The 20716-nt window shown below is 54.2% G+C and overlaps 1 protein-coding gene across 1 annotated transcript in view; it reads right to left on the minus strand.

The window, feature by feature from the left end:
* The window catches only part of TMEM132E (transmembrane protein 132E), a 59058-nt gene that overhangs the window by 8568 nt on the left and 29774 nt on the right, over window positions 1-20716 (minus strand). Inside the window, exons 2-5 of the mRNA XM_018064235.1 lie at window positions 4159-5089; window positions 1978-2124; window positions 1531-1723; window positions 706-849 (exon numbers count right to left, since the gene is read on the minus strand). Of these exons, the coding sequence (XP_017919724.1) occupies window positions 706-849; window positions 1531-1723; window positions 1978-2124; window positions 4159-5089 (1415 nt within the window). The remainder of the gene's footprint in view (window positions 1-705; window positions 850-1530; window positions 1724-1977; window positions 2125-4158; window positions 5090-20716) is intronic.

Genomic DNA, 20716 nt, shown 5'->3' on the forward strand with positions numbered 1-20716 from the left:
TAATATTTATTTACTTAAAATAATGTTAATAATATCAAATATAGTATTTAATATTTAAATTAAAATAATATTTAATTAACATTTAATTAAAATATTTAAAGTAAACATTTAACAATATTATTAAATGTTTTAATATTTATTTATTTGTCCGCATCGAGTCTTAGTTGCGGTGTGCAGGCTTCTCTAGTTGCTATTCATGGGCATAGTTGCCCCACAGCATATGGGATCCTAGTTCCCCACCCAGGGATCAAACCCATGTCCCCTGTGTTGCAAAGCAGATTCTTAACCAATGGACCACCAGGGAAGTCCCCTAATTCATGCTCTTCTGGAGGCTTCCACCTTGGGCTGGATCTCCATCTGTTTGCCAGCCCCCAGGTTTAGAGCCTGTCTCTGAGTCCCCCCAGGACCCCTCCCCTATTTTCTTACCCAGTGGTTGCCAGACAGCAGGCTCCATGGTGACTTGGGGATTGAATTCAAGTTGTCAACGCTGCCTTCTCCCGTCAGCCTGCTAGAAGGGCTCTCCTAGGGCCTCCCCTTGCTCAGGCTGGACGTGGGATGCTCTTCCTCCCCCATCCCCTACCACTTCCCTCCTCTTGTCTACCAAGGGAACCTGTCTGAGATGTGAATTCCTGTCTGGATTGGTGTCCTACGCCCCCTGAAGGTCTGAGGCCGTTCTCCCAGGGCCCCCACCTCCAGGAAGCCCACCTTGATGATGTCCTCATTGTCAGATTCGCATTCCACCAGGGCGGAGACATCTAGGACAAGGCCGGTCACCTCGATGGCGATGACCTTGACAGGGATGGCCACTGTCCGGCCCGTCAGGATGGCTGTGTTGATGATCTCTGTGTCCTGCAGGGAGGAGAGGAGGGTGGGCTCTGTGAGTTGCCTGAGGCCCCCTGCTCTCCCAGGACCACCAGCCAAGGCCCCCGGCTCCTGGCTGCCCCCACCCCGCAGATGCATGTCCTTGGAAGGACACCGGCACACATGCACGGACAGACGCATCTGCCCAGCCTCATGTGTCTTCTCCGACGCTCTGCTCACGTGGACTCCCACGGGTGCCTTCAGGGTCTCCCCCACTCTGCTGCCAGAAAGCAATGCTTCCCCAATTCCGCACCGTCTTTTCAACGTCTTTGATGCTCATCCAGACTCAGAATAATATCCAGCACATTTGCCTGGCTCTTCCACGCTCCCCTAGGCTGGCTCCACTTCCTCCTGGCCATTCCAGATGCCCCTGGGCTGGTCCCAGACAATCATTCCAGTGCACTCTCCCTAAAACCTGTTGCTTCTTTGAATAAACTATTCCCTTTCCCATCGCTGCACATTTGTGCACAAGGTCCCCTGCCTAGAGCACCCTCATCATCTTCGCTGTGTGAGTTCCTCCTCCATGAGTCCTTCAAGGCGCCACTGTAGGCTCACCTCCTCCAAGAAGCCCCCCATGGTGACATCTCTCACCTCCGTGCCCCTCAGCAGCCACTGTCCCACTCCAGCACCAGGCACAGAACTTGCCTGCCTCCTGCGAGGGCAACTCACCATGGCCAGGGGCAGGATGGCCTGCACGTCCCGCTGGATGACCGTCAGCTCGGTCACGGCCCGCTCCAGGTCCGGCAGGGCTCCGTGGCCCCGGTAGTCAATGTGCCACATGATCCTGCGCTTGACTGACTGGCTGGTGAAATTCTCCATCTCAAAGTCCAGCTGCAGAATCTCCAGGGGCCCCTGGCCCTCCCTGCGTGGTGGGGGAAGGGACGAGAGCCCAGGAAGAAGGGCTGGGAGCAGCTCAGGGGCTCCGAAACCCTCGCTGGGGACTCCATCCCTCCTCAACGGCCTGCCCCGGGGCTCTTTGAGCCTTCCCCAGCCTGGGGAGTCCCCAGAAACTAAGCCCCAGCCCTTCTGCCGGCTTGGCCTCCTCCATCGAGACTTTCCCTCCCACTCCCCGTGGTGTCCTGCAAAGAGGTGGATAGAGGAGCCACCCTGGCTCACCAGGGGGGCAGCGGTGTGCCCTGGGCCCAGGACACATCCACGGTGGCTGTTGAATGCTTGGCCCCAGTCAGCAGCTCCGAGGTCACATGCCATTGGCCACTCCGCGACTTGGTTCCTAGAAGGGTCACACCCTTCTTGGCCTTCACCCTGGGACAAAGTAGGAAGAAGAAGAGGGAGAGGGTCAGCCTGGGGTCTCAAGGCTGCCCACCTGGCTACCACGCTTAGGCTGGGGCTGGGAGAAGGGGGAGCAGGTGAGTAAGTCACCCCGAGTTCTCGACTCAAAGCTTGAAACTAATCTGGGGACTCTGGTATCACATAGCTGCAACCTCTGGCCCTCAGTGGAAGCTGCAGTCCCTCCTGTTATATCTCTACCAGGTCTTGCCATACTTCTATTTGCATACCTTAGTGACAGGGGACTCACTACTTCGGCACACATCACATTGCGTTTTCAGAAAGCCCCTAAAAGGAGAAACCTCTTCCCTATAATTAGCTGAAATAGAACAGTCATGGGCTCTGTTGGGGCAAGAGAGAACAGTTCTCCTCCACCTGAATAGACACCTGGGGAGGTGAGCAGGTATTCTTTGAGTCTTCTTTTCTTCAGGCCTGAAATCGTCAGGGCCTCCAACTGTCAATTTTGGCCATAGTTTCAAGTCACCCACAGCCTAGTCACCCTCCTCTGGACACTCTGAGATATACCTAGTGTCTTCAGCGGTGCTCTAATTAACACTAACTAAAGCAGAGTGATTATCACCTCCCTAATTCTACACTCTCTACTCCTATTAAAGTAGCCTGAGACCTCTGAGGACTGATTTAACTCACATTCACATTCAGGTATAATCACTGAATTAGGTATCACCCTGGGCATGGCAACCCACTCCAGTACCCCTGCCTAGAGAATCCCATGGACAGAGGAGCCTGGCAGGCTGCAGTCCATAGGTTCGCACAGTGTCGGGCACAGTGTCAGACGCAGCTAAAGCAACTAGGCAGCAGCTCTCCAGGAATATCTGTACTTCAGGGTAGCACATTCAGGAGAGAAGGCAATACTTGAAGAAGCTGGAGGTTAATGGTGTTTTGGGCCCCATGTATAGTGTGCTTGGGTTGGTGGGGAGCATTTTGGTGGGGCTTTTCTTATATCCTCAGAATCACTCAGTAAGGCTCAAACCATGGATTCTGCTTGTGAGACATCATTATATTTTGTGGGGAGGTGATACAATTGAAGGCAATTCTGAATCTGTGAACTGTATCATTCTCAGGGTATAGAAGAAGCTGGGACTCCCCCCAAGTTTTCTCCTATCCCCAGGATTAACCAAATGTCCTGACACGCGGACACTCTCCTGTTCCTATTTTGGCTTGCAGTCAAGGAGCTGCTCTCTGATGTCCGTTTCTCCTCTTTGGCCTCAGTCTCATTATCTGTAAAATGGGGGAGTTGCACCCACTAATGTCGAAGGGCCCTTCCAGCCCCAGTTCTATCATTTTGGATGTCCTCGCTTGTGAAAATAGATATTCCCTCTCTACCATGACACTAAAGAAAGCTGAGCGCTGAAGAATTGATGCTTTTGAACTGTGGTGTTGGGGAGGACTCTTGAGAGTCCCTTGGACTGCAAGATCAAACCAGTCAATTATTCTAAAGGAAATCAATCCTGAATATTCACTGAAAGGACTGATACTGAAGCTGAAGCTCCAATATTTTGGTCACCTGATGTAAAGAACTGACTCACTGGAAAAGATCCTGATGCTGGGAAAGATTGAAGGCAGGAGGAGAAGGGGACGATAGAGGATGAGATGGTTGGATGGCATCACCGACTCAATGGACATGAGTTTGAGTAAGCTCCGGTAGTTGGTGATGGGCAGGGAAGCCTGGCGTGCTGCAGTGCATGGGGTCACAAAGAGACGACTGAATGACTGAACTGGCCAACCACGACACTATGTCTGTGAGACAGGGAGGTCAGAGCTGATATTTTGTGGCCATTAGGCAGATGAGAACACTGAGGCTCAGATCAGTGAGTTGTCTTTCTGAAGTTGCTAAAGTAATAAATAACAGGAAGAATTGAGACTAGGATATTGGAGGAGCAGGTCTGGGCGCGCCCCCTACAAGGTTTTCAGGTGTACCTCAGACCTTGCGAGGAGGCCAGCCAGCCTGCCCCCGCCCCCGCCCCTCACCTCCCAGCCATAGCCCCCTACCTGAGAGTGAAGTGCTCCAGGCTGGGGCTGGAGGGAGAGGAGGAGTTGGGGGCCAGGTAGAGCACAATGCTGAGCACCTCCCCTGGCTTGAGGGGCCGGTCCGGCAGGCGGATCATCAGGTTGCTGTCCAGCCTGTGCTCCTGCAGGGTTCTCCTGGGGGGCGGGCGGAACAGGCTGATGCTTCCGATGCGCAGCAGCGGGTGCTGGGTGGGGCTTTCAGCCCGGGCCCCCACTCCGGGTCCGGCGCCCCGTCGGGTCCCCCCACACCCACCCGAAGCATCGGGGGCATGAAGTGTGTAGTAGAGCTCGGCTTGCTGACTCTCCCCAGTCGCCTCGGGTTCCAGCCCATCCGGAGACTTGCGGCGGGCACTGGGCGGCGCGGCCGGAGCCGGGGGCCCGAACCAGGCCAGGGGCAGCTCGGCCCGCACGAGACAGGTGGCCAGACCCCCGCTGAGGCGGCAGGAGCTCTTGACCTCCCGGGCGTCGCGGAAGGCGTGCAGGCGGACGCAGGGCAGCCGCTCGGTGACACCGAAGTCATCCCAGTCGCGGCCGGCCACGTAGAACAGCACCTGGGCCACGGGCTGCGAGGCGGGCACGCGGGAGTGGACGATGAAGGCGCGCACCTTCCAGCTGACCGTCAGGCGCTCGGGGATGTCCAGAGTGCTGGAGGGCTGCAGGAGCTCCCGGGCCACCACCTGGCTGGTGCTGAAGGGCCCCAGGGAGACGTTGAGGACGGGCAGCTCCTTGGTCTGGAACACCACGAAGGGCTCGGAGCGCTGCAGGGAGCCGTTGGCCACCGTGGGCGGCTGGGGTCGTGCCTCGCGCAGGAAGAAGGCCAGTCGCGTGTGCGACAGGCGGTAGCTGATCGGCAGCACAGGGCTGGCCTGCGGCCCTGGTGGACTGGGGCTGGCCGGGTGGGAGCGGCCAGAGGCTGGGGACAGACAGAAGAAAGACCCCAGAGTGGTCAGGAGAGGGGGCTCTCGGACCCCAGGGCACTCCGGCTTCTCACCTTGACAGGCGGCTGGCCCCTCCCTGCCAGACCATGCTCTCCATCCTTGCTGCTCCAAGCCTGGCCCCGCCTTTACTGGCGTGTTAATTGCCCTCTTTGCTGATTCCTTCATCCCGGAGGAAAGGGTAAAACTAATCCCTGTACAAAGCGCTGGGAAGCTTTAAAGAGGCTTTTTCCTCCCGCATCCTCATTTGTAAAATGGCTATAAAAATTGTTTCTGCCTCCAAGTGCTATTGTGAGGACTTACCAGAGTCACGTGTGTAGAGGGCCCAGAGCACAGTGTGGTGCTGAGGCAGTGAGTTTTCCTTCTTACCGTTATTAATGGTACAGTGCAGTACATATATTACCAGCTTTCCCAGTGGCTCAGCGGTAAAGAATCTGCCTGCAATGTAGGAGCCTCAGGAAATGTGGGTTCGATCCCTGGGTCAGGAAGATCCCCTGGAGGAGGGCATGGCAACCCACTCCAGTACTCTTGCCTGGAGAACCCCATGGACAGAGGAGCCACGTGGGCCACAGTCCACAGGGTCGCAAAAAGTCAGACACGACTGAAGTCACTTAGCATGCACACACAGTACATATTTAATGGTTTAAAATTATTAAAATCAAATGATTATTTGTGTATTATTATGACAGGCAATGACTTATTTGATCCTCCAATTAAGCTTTTGAACGAAGTATTATTATGATCTCCATTGATTCAACCAGTTTTCTATCAGCAAGATCTCTTTTTTGAGGGCCTATACTTAGCTCTTACAAATGAAGGGCATGGAAGCTTAACTAACTTACTCAAGTCCACTTGAGTGAAAGGGGCCAGCAGTAGGATTGGAACCTGGGGCCACCTGGCTTTCAGACCCAAGGCTTTATGGCTCCAGATGCCTCAGGTGGCGCAGGGTCCCCAGGGATTCCACGCGGCCCTCCCCACTCCCTTTATGCTTATATGCAAGCTCAGTTGCTAAGTTGTGACCCCATGTACTATAGTCCACCAGGCTCCTCTGTCCATGGGATTTTTCTAGGCAAGAATACATGAGTGGATTACCATTTCCTCCTCCAGGGGATCTTCCCGACACAGGGATCGAACCCACATCTCCTGCATTGCAGGTGGATTCTTCACCACTGAACCACCTGGGAAGCCCTACCAGCCCACAGATACACAGAGGGAAGTGGATCGCCACTCCCCAAACCCAAGCGTGGGCCTTGGGTTCTTGGGCTTGACTTCTCCCTCCTCTTGGCCCCTCTCCGCATCCTCGCAGGATTGCGCCAGGTTCTAGCAACTCCACCTCTTGGTGCTCTGTTTCTGGGTTTGAAAGCCAGGTGGGCACAGGTTCAAATCCTACTGCTGGCCCCCTCCCCAGGTTCCTGCTCCAGCTTTGGCTTCCCTCTTGTTGTCATGACAACATAACAGAATCTAACTGGGTCTGTCCTCTCTCCGGCTCTTCTCTCATCCCCTCCCTGCATCACAGCCAGAAGGATTTGTTTCCCCCAGACACCAATTCTTGGCTCCCCATTCCCAGCTCAGCACCTGCTGGACACTGTCAGGGGACAAGAAGGACCAATATGGGGAGGTTTGAGGTTTGAGAATCAGTTCTGGATCTTCCGATGGACCTCTGAGCTGTGTTCTTCACTTTTGATGCTGTGTTGCCATTTTTGAGAATCAAGAAATCCCCCTATAATTCATGCGACACAATGCACACGTGTGTACTGTTAAAGACTCTCTTCTTTCTTCTTGGAGAATAAAATTCAAACTCACGTTGTGCCTGAGCATGGCATTCAGGGTCCTCTAGCGGGGCTCTAGGCTTCCCATTCCCCAGCATTCCTCTTCCCAAGCCCCTGCTGCTAGCATAAGGAAACAACTTCTGGCTTTAGTGCTTGCTGATGCTGCCTTCCCTGGAGAAGGCCATGGCAACCCACTCCAGTAGTCTTGCCTGGAGAATCCCTTGGGCAGAGGAGTCTGGCAGGCTACAGTCCATAGGGCTGCACAGAGCTGGACACGACTGAAGCGACTTAGCATGATGCTGCCTTATCGCACCTCCTATGCTCATGCTGTGCCCTCTGCATTGGATTTTCTCCTTTCCTATCTGCCCACATCCAAATACAAACCTTCCTCCAAGGCCCTGCTCAAATGGCGCCTCCTCCATGAAGCCCTCCAAGATATGACCTCCACTCCTGGGAATTTCTTCAGAGTTCTGCCCTTCTCTGTGGGGACCTCTCGTCCTGTCTGGTGGGACAGTTATCTGTGAGGCCTTGCACTCAGCAAGCCTTTAACAAATCACGATTGATTTACACTAAGTGGAGGTGGGGGCCGGGTCCCAGATGAGGATGGGAAGGTGTCTGGAGAGATGACAGAGCCTTCCTGGCTTGCGCCTGGAATCCCTGCCCGATGGTTACCACTGGAGTCTCTGAGAAGGTGTGTGTGTGGAGGGGCTGGTCCCAGGCACACAGGTGGGATCTGAGATGGTGACCTGGGCCAGGGCACACAGCCAACCAACTGCTTTGGAAGTAGCAGGAAGCAGTCAAACAGAAGCTTCGAGACTCAAATTCAAGGCTTATCCTCGCCACACTCAAACGGCAACTTGTTTCCTACTTTGAGCCTCAGTTTCCATCTCTAAAATCGAGGTGGTAACATCAGGCCCCTCATGGAGATGTTGAGGGGAGCTGAAAGACCAAGGGGGAGGGGTGGGGCACTGCTCCACGTGATGGGATGTCCAGGGCCTGTGGGTACTGAGCTGAGATGCGGAGAGGCCACCGTGCCCGTCCTGCGGGGCTGGAGTAGGGCAGCGGCTGTCAGGACCGTGCTCAGGCCGGGTGGATAGGGCGGGGACATGGATGGCAGAACCACCGTCCCTGCCTCACTTATCATCCCCAGGAGACCCCGAAGGCTGCTAAGTGGCACTTAGTCCCCTTTGACCCGCTCACCGTCCCAACCTGAGGGCTGGCCATCTGGACCCCCTGGAGGCACAGTTGGGGTGGGACCGTCAGATGGGCAGCAGACGCAGAGGGGCATGGAGGAAGGGATTGGAAAAACATGCTTGCCTGCCCTCCTCCACCCTCAACAGATTTTAGTTGGACGAATGCAGTTCTCTGAATGAACCTCTCAGCACCAACTGGGAAACCACGGGCTAATGAGAGCACCCTCAATGGGGCTTCCAGGGGAGACCTGATGGCCAGTGGGCAGAGGGCTGCTGGCCCTAGGCTTGGGACTCCTGACCCTTCCCAGCAACCACGCAGATAAGGAGGCTGTGCTTCTGAAACAGGAAGCAACTTACCTTAAGAAACCAACTAGCATTTAGAAAAGGGAAAGGTAGTGTTAGGGTACCACAGTGTTTGTGCTGATGGCATCATGACATGCAAACACTGCCCCCCCATCACCACCATGAATCATTCTATCCTCTGGGGCCCTGAGGACTTTCTGTGGGCTGAGCAGGGATGGGGGTGTCCCCGAGACCCCTGCGCTAATCTCTGCTCTCCACTCACTGACTCTGGAGCCTAAAGGAGGTGGCTTGATCTCTCTGGCCCTCAGTTTCCCCAGGGAGGTGGGGAAGGCCCTGAAGCAGTCCGTTGGGGCTGCGGGGAGGAAGGGGAGACTGGTGGAGCTGCCAACAGATCAAGTTTTCAGGGACGCGGTATGTGAATGTGCGTGCACATGCGTGTGTGCCGACGTGCACGCTGGCCTCCATCTCGAGCTAGGTCCTGAGGCGGGAAGGGGTCCTGCAGGGGTGGATGTGCTGGCCTGGATTCACCCTGCCTTGGAAACAGCTCAAGTCCCTCCAGTCTAGTGGGAAGCATACACACACACACACACACACACACACACACACACACACACTCGTGCTCACATAGAGCTGGGAACACACCTGTCTGTCAAGCCCCACAGCAGGCACCCCTTGACAGGTGGTTCTGAACCCCTGCTGCCCCGGCTCTCATTGGTTCCGCTCGACTTGCCAGACCCCAAACTCTACCTGCTGACTTCTGACTCGGCTCACCCTGTGGACCAGACGGTATTGTCTTCCTGTCAGTGGCCTCCCCTCCCTGAGCAGCATCACTTGGATTCTCCCCTGCCCACCCCACCATCCACACAGCCTTGGGCCTGCGGAATCTGCTCCTGACCCCGTTGCTGTTTCCCTAGGAAGGCGGTTCTCCCCGTCTCATCATATCTCACCATCATCATATCTCACCATCAGCATTACGGGCTGAGTTGTGCCCCCTCCAAGATTCATACGTCCAAGTCCCAACCCTTGGCACCTCGCAATGTGACAGTGTTCGGAGATGGCGATCTTTGAAAGAGGTGATTAAATTAAAATGAGGTCATATGGGTGGGCCCTAATCCAGTAGAACCGGTGGCCTTAAAGGAGGAGATTAAGACACAGACACACACGAGACGAAGACCCACAGAGAAGGCGGACGTCTACAGGCCACAGCGCGATGCCTCAGAAGGAACCCACCCTGCCATCACCTTGAGCCCAGACTTCCAGCCTCCCGAACTGCAAGGATGAAAGTTCCTGAGCTTTGCCACCCTGTTCTGGCAGCCCAAGCAGGTTAATGATGGGAGGGATGGGCTATTTCTGCCCCTCACAGTCTCAGTTTCCCCAGTGAGATGTGGAGACACTGTAAGGGGGGTGGAGGAGGAAGACAGATTGGAACCATGCAATTTTTCTTCTTGGCTGCTTGGCGTGGGTTCCCCAACCAGGGATCGAACCTGCAGCCCTTGTGTTGGAACTGTGGAGTCTTAACCACCGGACCACTAGGGAAATCCCTAGAATCATGCAGTTTTTTCCTTCGGTGATAATAATGGTACATTCCCAGCCCCCTCCCATGACTGTGCCTGGCCTGGGACCCTTCCCAGCTGAGCTGAGCTCACTCCTTCCTCCCGCAGCCCCGGGAGGGTGCATCCAGGTCTTTACCATTTGGGAACTAAGGATGGGGCTTTCCTGGTGGCTCAGACAGTAACTAAGGATGGGGTGTCTGTCAATGTGAGAGGTCTGAACTCCCATCCCCCGACCTCCATCAATCTCCCGCCCCCTCCCCTGGGCTCTGAACCTGCCCAGGCTTGGGGACCCTTGGGAGCACCATCCTTGAGGCCGCTTCAGGACAATGCCCAGCTGGGAGGCAACAGGCTTCATCCTGCCCCTCTTGTTCCAGAAAGAGACTGAGGCATCACTGGAGCGAGAACGACACTGGACCCCACCAGCACCGAAGAGGAGATTTGCACAGGGTGTGGGGGTGGGGGAGTGAGGACCCCGCATTCTGCCATGCCTGGCTCAGGCACCACCTCCTCCCTGAAGCCTTCCTGATATCTCCGCTGCCACCACCTGGGTGGTTAATTGTTCTGTGCAGCTCCAGCTCCGGCTGATCTGGAGCTTGGCCCTGGTATGACCGTGAAATGCAAAATCGATGTTGTGTTTCATTGGTCACCTCTGTGAATGCTCCCTGGGGGGTGGAGTGGGCAGGATGCTGGTCCACGTGGCTCTTCGTCTCTCAAGTCACCTCCAGGACCAGCGGGCAGGTACTTATTTATGCTTTCGCCTTTCCAGCTGGCTTGGGATCTGGGCAGACACTGGACTTAAGCAGTTTCACATAGTGCATGGCTTGGTACACACATAGGTATGTGTATGTGCTTAATGAATGTCAATTCTATCCTTTTCTAAGGCTTGGGGCACCTGCTTAGGGCCATCGGCTGGGACACAGGCCCTCCCTTCTCACCTCAGCCTGGCCCTAGATGTCTAGGAGGGCAGTAGGGGCCTTTGCTACCCCCAGATACGTGTCATACCTTCTCCCCAGACACAAAGGCCACCTCCTTCCAAATCTATAAATGAATCTGCGTGGAGGCTAGGGCCAGGGGAGGGGGCACCTCTGGCCATCTCCCTGTCTCTAATCAAGATCAGATGCCTCCTGCTTCTATCTCTAATTGTTCCCAAATTAAAACTAATCACTTGCAAATCAGAAAAAAAAAAAGATTGTTATTAGCTTTATAAATTTGAGGCTGTGGGGTCACAGCAGGGCGTGTCAGCAAGGCCAGAGGATGCAGGTTTGTGCTGGGAGAGGGCCTGCTCACGTGTGTTTTTTGTGTGTGTGTGTGTATGTAAGCACCACACCCAATGTCTGGTGCTTAGGGATCCTTCAACACTTACTCTTGAACTTGCCTGAATGTAAGACTCAGCCACAGAAAATAAAACAGCCACAGCAAACAGATTCTGGAAGGGCTGGACCCAGGGTGACACGGTCACAGTGTTCAGGGGAGAGACTTGGTCCCTTGTATGCTTATTAAGCCTCCCAGGCATTGCCATTATCATTTGGACCACAGGGCACTAAGCAGGAGGGATTGGGAGATGCTGAAGGGTTGCGACCGGCATGCCATCTTGCGGCAGTGCTGACGGTGCAGGATGAAGCATCCAGAGCCTAGAACAGTGCCAGGCACACACTGGTGCCAAATCTACAGGCGGATGGATGAATGACAGAAAAGAGGAAGCAAGAGGCGGGGTTGACACAGGTGGTGAGGATGCTGGTGAAACTGAGCAGGACCCTGCAGCACCCTTCTGGGTACAAAAGCCTCTCCCTGCCCCCTCGTTTCTTGTCTGTAGGAAAAAGGCTTCAGTCTCCCAGTTGGAACTTGGGGAAATCTTCCCTGAGTTCTAAAGAGCAGGCACAAGCAGTTAATGACTCGGAGAATAGAGTCACAGAGCTCCTGGGTCCTCCTGCAAGGATGAAAATAACAGTCTGATGCATGTTGTTGAATTGTTCTGCAGAAACTAAGACTCCCCTCCTGACCCAGGTGGACGATGGTGACTATATGCTGACCACAAGCATGCAAACCCCACAGTGGCTGGGACTAGAAGGTTGAGATTCCCAAAACATCACCCTATTACCTCACCATCAACCAATCAGAAGAAGGTCCGTGAGCTGATCACCCATCCTCCAAACCTCTCCCTTAAATCATCTTTAAAAACCCTCGCCTGAAAGCCATTCAGGAATTTGGGTCTATTGAGCACAAGCCACCTATTCTTCTTGCTTGGCCCTTGCAATAAAACTTTCTCTGCCCCAAATGCCAACATTTTAGTTTGTTTGGCCTTACTGGGTATTGGGCACATGAACCAGGGTTTGACAATACTGGAGGCTGTGTGGTCCAGAATCAAGAGCCCATGGATGGGCTATATCCAGTGACCCCTCCTAACCCTGACCTCCAGGCCCACAGGAGGGGTACGACCTGCAGAGTACACTCCCCTGGCCCAGGAGTTGGCAGTGGAGGAAACTCCACTGAGACCCTGAAGAACTAGAAGAGAGAGGAGGGATGCCTGGCTGATGGGTGGATCTGATCCAGTGCAAGCACGTCATTTCTGCATTCTGAGGCCCTATTTCCCCATCAGCAAAATGATGATTTAGCAACAAATGTACTAGTTACTAGGAGAAGGCAATGGCAACCCACTCCAGTACTCTTGCCTGGAAAATCCCATGGATGGAGGAGCCTCGTAGGCTGCAGTCCATGGGGTCGCACAGAGTCGGACACAACTGAAGCAACTTAGCAGCAGTAGCAGCAGCAGCAGTACTAGTTACTGGGCTTCCCTGGTGGCTCAGACAGTGAAGCCTGCAATGCAGGAGACGCAGGTTCGATCCCTGGGTCAGGAAGATCCCCTGGTGAAGAGATAGGCTACCCACCCCAGTGTTCTTGCCTGGAGAATTCCATGGACAGAGGAGCCTGGTGGGCTATAGTCCATGGGGCTGCCAAGAGTCGGACATGACTGAGCGACTAACACATACACACACATGTACTAGTTACTCCAAAGTGAGTGTTGGAGTAGGAAAAACCTACATCTTGAGAAAGACTTTGTTTTTTAAATTAGTGATATGTAGTGTCAGTAAGGGCTTTAAGATATAAGATGTTCACATGACCCACTACTGGGGGGTTAACTGGGCAAACTTTCTAGAACGCAATTTCAAAATATGTTTTAAAGGCTTTGAAATCATTCATGTTCCTTGCCCCAGTAACTCTGCCTTTGGGAATCTATTAAGCAGAAACTGGTTCAAAGATTTATGCTGAAAGATATTCACCACAATGCTACGCTTATTAGCAAAAAATTAGAGACAAGCTAAATGTCTAAAAGCAGGGTATCGTTCAATAAAAGCAAACACCTGAGCATGGAGGTTTTCAAAAAATATTTGCTCGGGTGGGAAAATGCTCCCCAAATAGTTTGAACTAAACAAAGGAGGATGCAAAACTGGCAATATGGCAGCATATCAATTTTTTATAAAAATATGTAGACACTGGGAGGAAATACATCAAAATGCTAATGGTGGTTATCTCTGGGGGCGAGGATTATGCACGATGGTTATTTTTTACTTTATGCTTTTATGTATTTCCAGTTGTCTGCAAAGAACATGGATTGCTTGTAAAATTAGAAAGAAAACAATAAATGTCATTAAAAATGAAGGAAAGTGTTTGAAGCTGTTCCAAGAATTTAAAAAAAAAATAGGAAATTAAAAAATAAAAGGGAGAAGAATCTATGTGGTTTGGGAGCCACACAAACTCACATACAAATCCCAGACCTGACACTTCTTGGCTGTGTAAACTTGAGTCCGCTATATAACCTCTCGGAGCCTCTATTGCCACATCTGTAAAATGAGGATGTGCTGTGCTGTGCTTAGTCGTCTCCGACTCTTTTCGACCCCATGGACTGTAGCCCTCCAGGCTTCTCTGTCCACGGGAATTGTCCAGGCAAGGATCCTGGAATGAGTCGCCATGCCCTCCTCCAGGGGATCTTCCCAACCCAGGGATCCAACCCAGGTTTCCTGCATTACAGGTGAATTCTTTACAGTCTGAGCCACCAGGGAAGCCCAAGAATACTGGAGTGGGTAGCCGTTCCCTTTTCCGGGGGATCTTCCCGACCCAGGAACCGAACCGGGGTCTCCTGCATTGCAGGTGGATACTTTACCAGCTGAGCTATCAGGGAAGCCCCAAATGAGTGTAATAGGCTCTATTTCATAGAGGTGTCATGACTAAATAAGCAGATTACTTGGCATAGTTTCTGGAACAGAGTCAGTGCTCAGTGCTTCTTCATTCATTCATTCATCACTTACTGGTTCTTTGGTTCTGAGAGGAGGGAAGTGCTGACCTGCTTTGTTTAGCTCCTGGCAGGTTCCCTGCCAACATCCGTTAAGTTGAACAGGACAAGTGCTGAGGTGACAGGCACATGGAGCAGAATGTCCCGAGGACCTGGAAAGTGGCATCAAGGCTGGAACGAGGGCTCGCTGTTGGGGTCCCTGGAACCCAGCCCAGGAACCTGACCTTAGCAGCTTCCTCCTCCCTCTGGGCCTCAGTGTCCTCATCTGGGAGAAGAGGCTAGTCCCTGCCCTGCCTGCCACCTGGGTGACCTCGGGCTGGGCAGGAGCCATGTGTGCAGGGAATCCTGGTGGGTTCTCATCCAGGCAGGGACGGCCGGATAAAAGGGAGGTGACAGCTGGGCCCAGCAGGACCCAAACACGCCCCCCACCCCCACCCCTACACTAAGGTAGGGCTTCTATGTAATCTAGAGCATTCTGGGTCTTGCACAAAGATGCTGAAACCCAGCCCCACCCCTGCTCATCAAACCCAGTGCCTAGTGCGAGGCTGTTTCTGTCTCTTTTCAAGTTGACCAAGATGCTTTATAGGCTGGTCCATATAGGCAAGACCCCACTCGAGGTGGGACGGTGATAATCCACCCCTTGGAGAAGGAGTCCAGCAGAGGAGAGGGAGGCTCCCTGGGGTGTGGGGCCCGAGACAGATGTCCACCCCCACTCCGAGCACCCCTGCACCTCCCTCCTCCACTTAGCTCTACCCCTTCCCAAAGCAGCGCCCTTGGGGCAGGGCTGTGTGTCCCCCATCAACCTGGAGGCTCCCTGTCCTCTAGCCCCTGTGTCCCCAGCACTGAGGGCCCTGTGTGCCGGCAGCCTGGGCTGGGCTGGGAGCAGCAGGAGCTGGTGGGGAGGACTTCTATTCAGTGAGTATATGTTAATAACTCACTGCAGGGGCAGGGGCAGGGGCAGGGTCAGGGTGGGCCCCTGAAGTCTCCAGTGGCCCCTGTAACAACCAGGGGCTTCCACTGCCTCCTTGGAGGCTGCAAATCCTGGTGCAGCAGCTTCCCAATACTGTCCCATCCCCCATGGGGCAGGGGCACAACACTGGAATAGTGAGCTGGGGGAGGGGCAAGTAGGAGGGGCCCCCTTCCCCCACGTTGCCCTAAATCCCGTTGGCCTGCTTAGTCCCAACAGCACTGGGTGATTGGCCAGGTCCTTTCCAGCCATCTGCCTGGGAACTCCCAGGAGTCTTAACTGAAGGATGGCAGGGCCCCTTCCCCCATATTTTACAGATAAAGCAACTGAGGGTCAGACAGGCTCTGTCATTTATAAGTTGTGTGACCTTAGCCAAGAGGCCTAACATCCTCCTATTGGATTTCCTGGCTTCCCTGGTGGCTCAGCTAGTAAAGAATCCGCCTACAGTGCAGGAGATCTGGGTTTGATCCCTGGGTTGGGAAGATCCCTGGAGAAGAGAAGGGAAAGGCTACCCACTCCAGGATTCTGGCCTGGAGAATTCCATGACTATACAGTTCATGGGGTTGCAAAGAGGTGGACACGACTGAGTGACTTTTACTTTCATTTTCACCTTCACATTGAAAAACTGCAAAACGAGGTGACAGCAGTCTCTTTTTTAATTTAACTGTTAAAAATATTTACTAATTTCTAGCTGTGCTGGTCTTTGCCGCTACGCACGGGCTTCCTCTACTTGCAGAGAGTGGCGGCTACTCTCTAGCTGCAGTCTTGGGCTTCTTGTTGAGCTGGCTTCTCTCGTCCCAGAGTTTGGGCTTGAGGGTGCTTGCGCTTCGTGGTTGTCACCCACGGGCCTAGTCACCCCGTGGCATGTGCAATCTTCCCGGACCAGGGATTGAACCTGGGTCCCCTGCATAGGCAGGTGGATTCTTAACCCCTGGACCACCAGGAAAGTCAGAGATGCCTCTCTGAGAGGGTTACTTTGATAATTAAATGCTAGTGTTATACGAAGCAAAGCATTTCAACAGTGCCTGACACCCAGCTGTTGTTGTTTAGTATCTAAGTCGTGTCTGACTCTTTCGCGACCCTGTGGACTGTAGCCTGCCAGCTCCTCTGTCCATGGGATTTCCCAGGCAAGAAATACTGGAGAGGGTTGCCATTTCCTTCTCCGGGGACCTTCCCAACCCAGGGATCGAATCCACATCTTCAGGATTGCAGGTGGACTCTTTACCGCTGCACCACTTGGGAAGCCTAACACCCAGTTAGCCCTCTTGAAATGTTAGCTATTGTTTGGGTGTTACTATCTTCATCATTAAATGGATCCCCACACAGCCTCCTGAGTCCAGGCCCGGAGATCTTGGAAACTCAGTGACGGGCTCCCCTTCCCCATGCATGAATCCCTACCCTAATCGTTTCATGCTTTGACAGGTGGCTGACTTGTGTGCCACTAAGGGTGGGTGCCTTGTTGCTTTCTTTCTCCCTGGCACCCTGCACAGAGCCATGAATGAATGAAACAAAGACTGTGGTGGCCCTATCCTGGGCCGTCTCTCCTGACCTGGCCATCTCTCCTCTCCTGACCTTTTGCTTTCACAGCCTAAAATCCATCATTCCACTGCACCAGATACTGCAGGAAATCAGAAAGACACAGGTGAAAAAGAGAGGAGGGAATGAACAGATGCTGGCAGATGAAAGAAGGAACCAAACTCAGCTAAGGTGGGAGGTAGGGATGCTTCCTGAGGGTCAAAAGAGGACCAGGGCACTGGAAGATCAGGCAGCCACGGGCCCCCAAGGAGGTGCTCCTGGGACAGCCCCTGTGTGCTGGAAATGACTGTCTAGTCCTGCTCCTGGGCCTGGGGGAGGGCACCTGAGGCTCCAGGATGGAAGGAAGACCTGCTGGGTACACAGTAAAGTAGGCCACAGGCCCAGGGGAGCAGGGTTCTTATTGCACTGCTTCTCCCAGAAGCATCTTCTTACCGGCCCCAGAGCCTTGATGCTAGACAGAAGCAATCCCAATGGGAGATTGAGGAAATGTCTCCTGGTCCCGAGAGACTGGTTGGTCTGAGATCATTCCTTCCCCTCCAGCTTCTGCTCTCACGGAATCCTGTAAGCTGCTTCCCTGATAGCTCAGTTGGTAAAGAATCTGCCTGCAGTGCAGGAGACCCCGGTTTGATCAATCCCTGGGTCCGGAGGATCCCCTGGAGAAGGGAATGGTTACCCACTCCAATGTTCTGGAGAATTTCATGGACTGCATAGTCCATGGGGTTGCAAAGAGTCGGACACGACTGAGTGACTTTTTCACTTTCATACATGACACCGAGGTGCAGAGCCTTGGGACCCACAACATAGAGGGAGGGTGAGAAAGGGTAGCCCGGGAGGTGAGGCTGTGGACTTGCTGGGGGGTGAGCACCTTGAGAAATGGACCACTCAGACGGTGAACCTGGGCTGCGGGTGGCCACCTCCCTAGTGCCTGCTCCGTGAGCCTGCCCTTGTGAGTTGTGAGCACGTGTCTGTCTCTTTGTCGGCGTCTGTGACCTCACGATCAGAACCAGAGGCTCAAAACAGGCTCCTGAAGACAAGGAGGCCTGTATTTTCAGGCAAGCATCGCTCACCGCCCCCCTCCCCACCTGGAACAGCTCTTTCATTCACTTCTGAAAATCTGGAGGGACCCCATCCTCACCTCTGGCCCCGGTGACCACCCGCAAGGCCGGGGCACGACCTCGGGCCCCAGACTTCAGTCTGCCCCACCTAGTGGGCCGGATGTGATGCCTTTTCAGTGCCGCAAAAGGCTGTATGGGGACTCAGCCCTGCCTTCACCCCAAACACACTCACCTCTCCTGCAGCCTGGTTGCCCCCACTTCAGAAAGCCCCTCCCTGACTGAGTGAGGGACGGAGCCTCACTGACGTGGGAAGGGCCCTTTCAAGACAAAGGGATGCCTTTGCCAGTCCAGTCCTTGAGCAAGCAAGCATCAGGGGCCTAGGGCAGGGAAGAGGGGTGGACAGCCGCAGGGCGGGGGCGGGGTACCCTGGAAGGGAGCAAGCCTGAGGGGGCTCACCCCACCCAGGAGGACCGGCCCCACCCCAAGGACATGGAAACCCGGCCTTGACGTGCTCACTGACCAACCTAACCAGACCACTGGTCAGGCTGCTAGGGAGGGCTCGGGGAGGGAGAAAGAAAGAGCAGAAATAAGGCAAGGATGGCAGGAGGTGGGAGGGAACAGCGGTGCGGGGAGAGTGGTGGGGGACAGAGAGGAGGTAACTCCATCTGAGTGGGTGGCCAGTGGGTGGAGGAGGAGGTGAGCAGAGGGCAGGGGATAAGGGGTGGACGGAGGCTGGGGGCTGGGGGCCCAGGCCCAGGACCGCCCCCCACAACCCAGGAACCTGGGCAAACTGGTACAACCCAGCCAGGGGCTGCAGCAAGAGCGGTGGGGGAGGGGAGCCCGGGGGAGGGGGCTGCTCTCCGAGTTTCACTAAATGACTAATGTGCATTATCCTAATTATAGCGGAGCAAGCTGAGCCTTCCCACTGGCGCAGCCGCTTGCATCTCCTAATAAACAATTAGCCGCAAACAACAGAAAAAGAAAGTGTGTGTGTGTGAGAGAGAGGGAGAGTGTTCCTGAGTGCGCCTGCGGTGAGTGGGGGTGGGTTTGGAGCTGGGCCTCCCTCGTCACACACACACTCTCCTCCCCCTGCTGCTCCTGTGGGGAAGGCTCTAGGGGAAGGCTCTAGGGGAAGCTGGAGAACCACATCACTGTTCCAGCTCATTCCATCAGGTCGGGGGTCAGGGCTGTAGCCAACAGCAGCCCCCCACACACACTCTGGAGGTGGAGGGTGGTGGAGGGTGGTAGAGGGTGGTGGAGGGTGGTGGAGGGTGGGCCCGGGGTTCATATTTAGAGGCTGCTTATGGAGAGCAGGCACTTGGACTGGGTCCCAGATTCCTCACTGATAACCCTGGGGACTAGCATCCGTGCTTTTGCCTATGAAGGAACCCAAAGCTCCGAGAGGCTAAGGGGCTTGCCCAGGGACACACAGCTGGGGTGAGGCCCCACCGGCCCCTCTGAGTTCCCTGACCTCATTGAGAAGGAGCATTGGAGCCTGGAGGCTGGAGACCAGGTGATCAAATAAACTGTGTTCCGAGACTGGCACTGCAGGTGGGTACGACTGTTGCTGTTGCTCAGTTGCTAAGTCGTGTCCGGCTCTTTGTGGCCTCATGAACCACAGCACGCCAGGCTTCCCTGTCCTTCACTCTCTTCCAGCTTGCTCAAACCCATGTCAACTGAGTCAGTGATGCCATCCACCCATCTCATCCTCTGTCGCCCCCTTCTCCTGCCCTCAATCTTCCCCAGCATCAGGGTCTTTTCTAATGAGTTGGCTCTTCTCATCAGGTGGCCAAAGTATTGGAGCTTCAGGCACGATTATGAAGGTAAGATTTTGTTGCTGGTCCACAGAACCATCCCTAATGTCTTGACAGCAGTCCTGAGATGGAAGCCTTTTCCCTTGCACTTAGGCAGTTGGGAAGGAGGAAAGGGTGTGTGTGTGTGTGTTGGAAGAAACTCAAGGACCAGGGAACCACCACCTGCAAGGAGAGACCTGGGCTCCCATTCACCTTCTGCAGAATGCCCAGGGGCACCAGTCTGTCTTGGTTTGCTCAAGACTGTCACGGTATAATAGGCTTCCCTGATGGCTCAGTGGTAAACCCGCCTGCCTACATCGTGCTGGACCTTTCTTCCCCTCTGTACTGTTCGTTTGCAGATTTTGCTTTCTCTTATTTTTTCCTAAATAACTTATTTAGGCTGCACTGGGTCTTGGTTGCTGTGTGTGGGCTTTCTCTAGTTGCGGTGAGCAGGGGCTGCTCTCCAGCTGCGGTGCATAGGATTCTCCCTGAGGTGGTTTCTCTTGTTGAGCAGCATGGGTTCTAGGCACGCGGGCTTCAGTAGTTGTGGCGCGGGGCTCAGTTGCTCCACAGTGCTAACTCCTGGACCACCAGGCGAGTCCTCTGCTTTCTCTTAGACTGAAGCCTTGCTGAGGGCAGGCAGCGGGCCCTTCACTCTGCAGCCTGACTGCCTAGTACCATATCGTAACCCACCCTCAATAAAGATAGTCAACAAATAAATATTTATTCAGCCCTTTCTCCGCACAAGACCCTGCTGGGAACTGCCCAGGGAGACAGAGATAAAGAAGATGGTTTCTGCCCTTAAGGAATTTGCTGGCTAACAGTGAGGCCAGACAAGTACATAAATAACCATGCTACAAGGTAGGAAGTGCTGTAAGGCTTCCCAGAAGAGAAGAGCTCCCTGGGCATGGGAAGAAGGGTCAGATGCCTACACAAGCAATGTGGGAAGGAGGAGGAGGAGGGATGGGACCATGGGGTCTTGAAGAATAAGTGGGAATTCAACAGCTGCCTGGATGTGTTGGGGACCTTTCAGGTGGAGAGAAGAGCATGGCAAAGGGGCCAGGGGGGTTAAAGGCCGCTTTGGATTGAATGCCATGTCCCAGGGATAGCTGAGACTGGGTGGGCATCAGGGAGCACAGGGTTTCGAA

The sequence above is a fragment of the Capra hircus genome, chromosome 19 (assembly GCF_001704415.2).
Source record: "Capra hircus breed San Clemente chromosome 19, ASM170441v1, whole genome shotgun sequence".
Lineage (NCBI taxonomy): Eukaryota > Metazoa > Chordata > Mammalia > Artiodactyla > Bovidae > Capra > Capra hircus.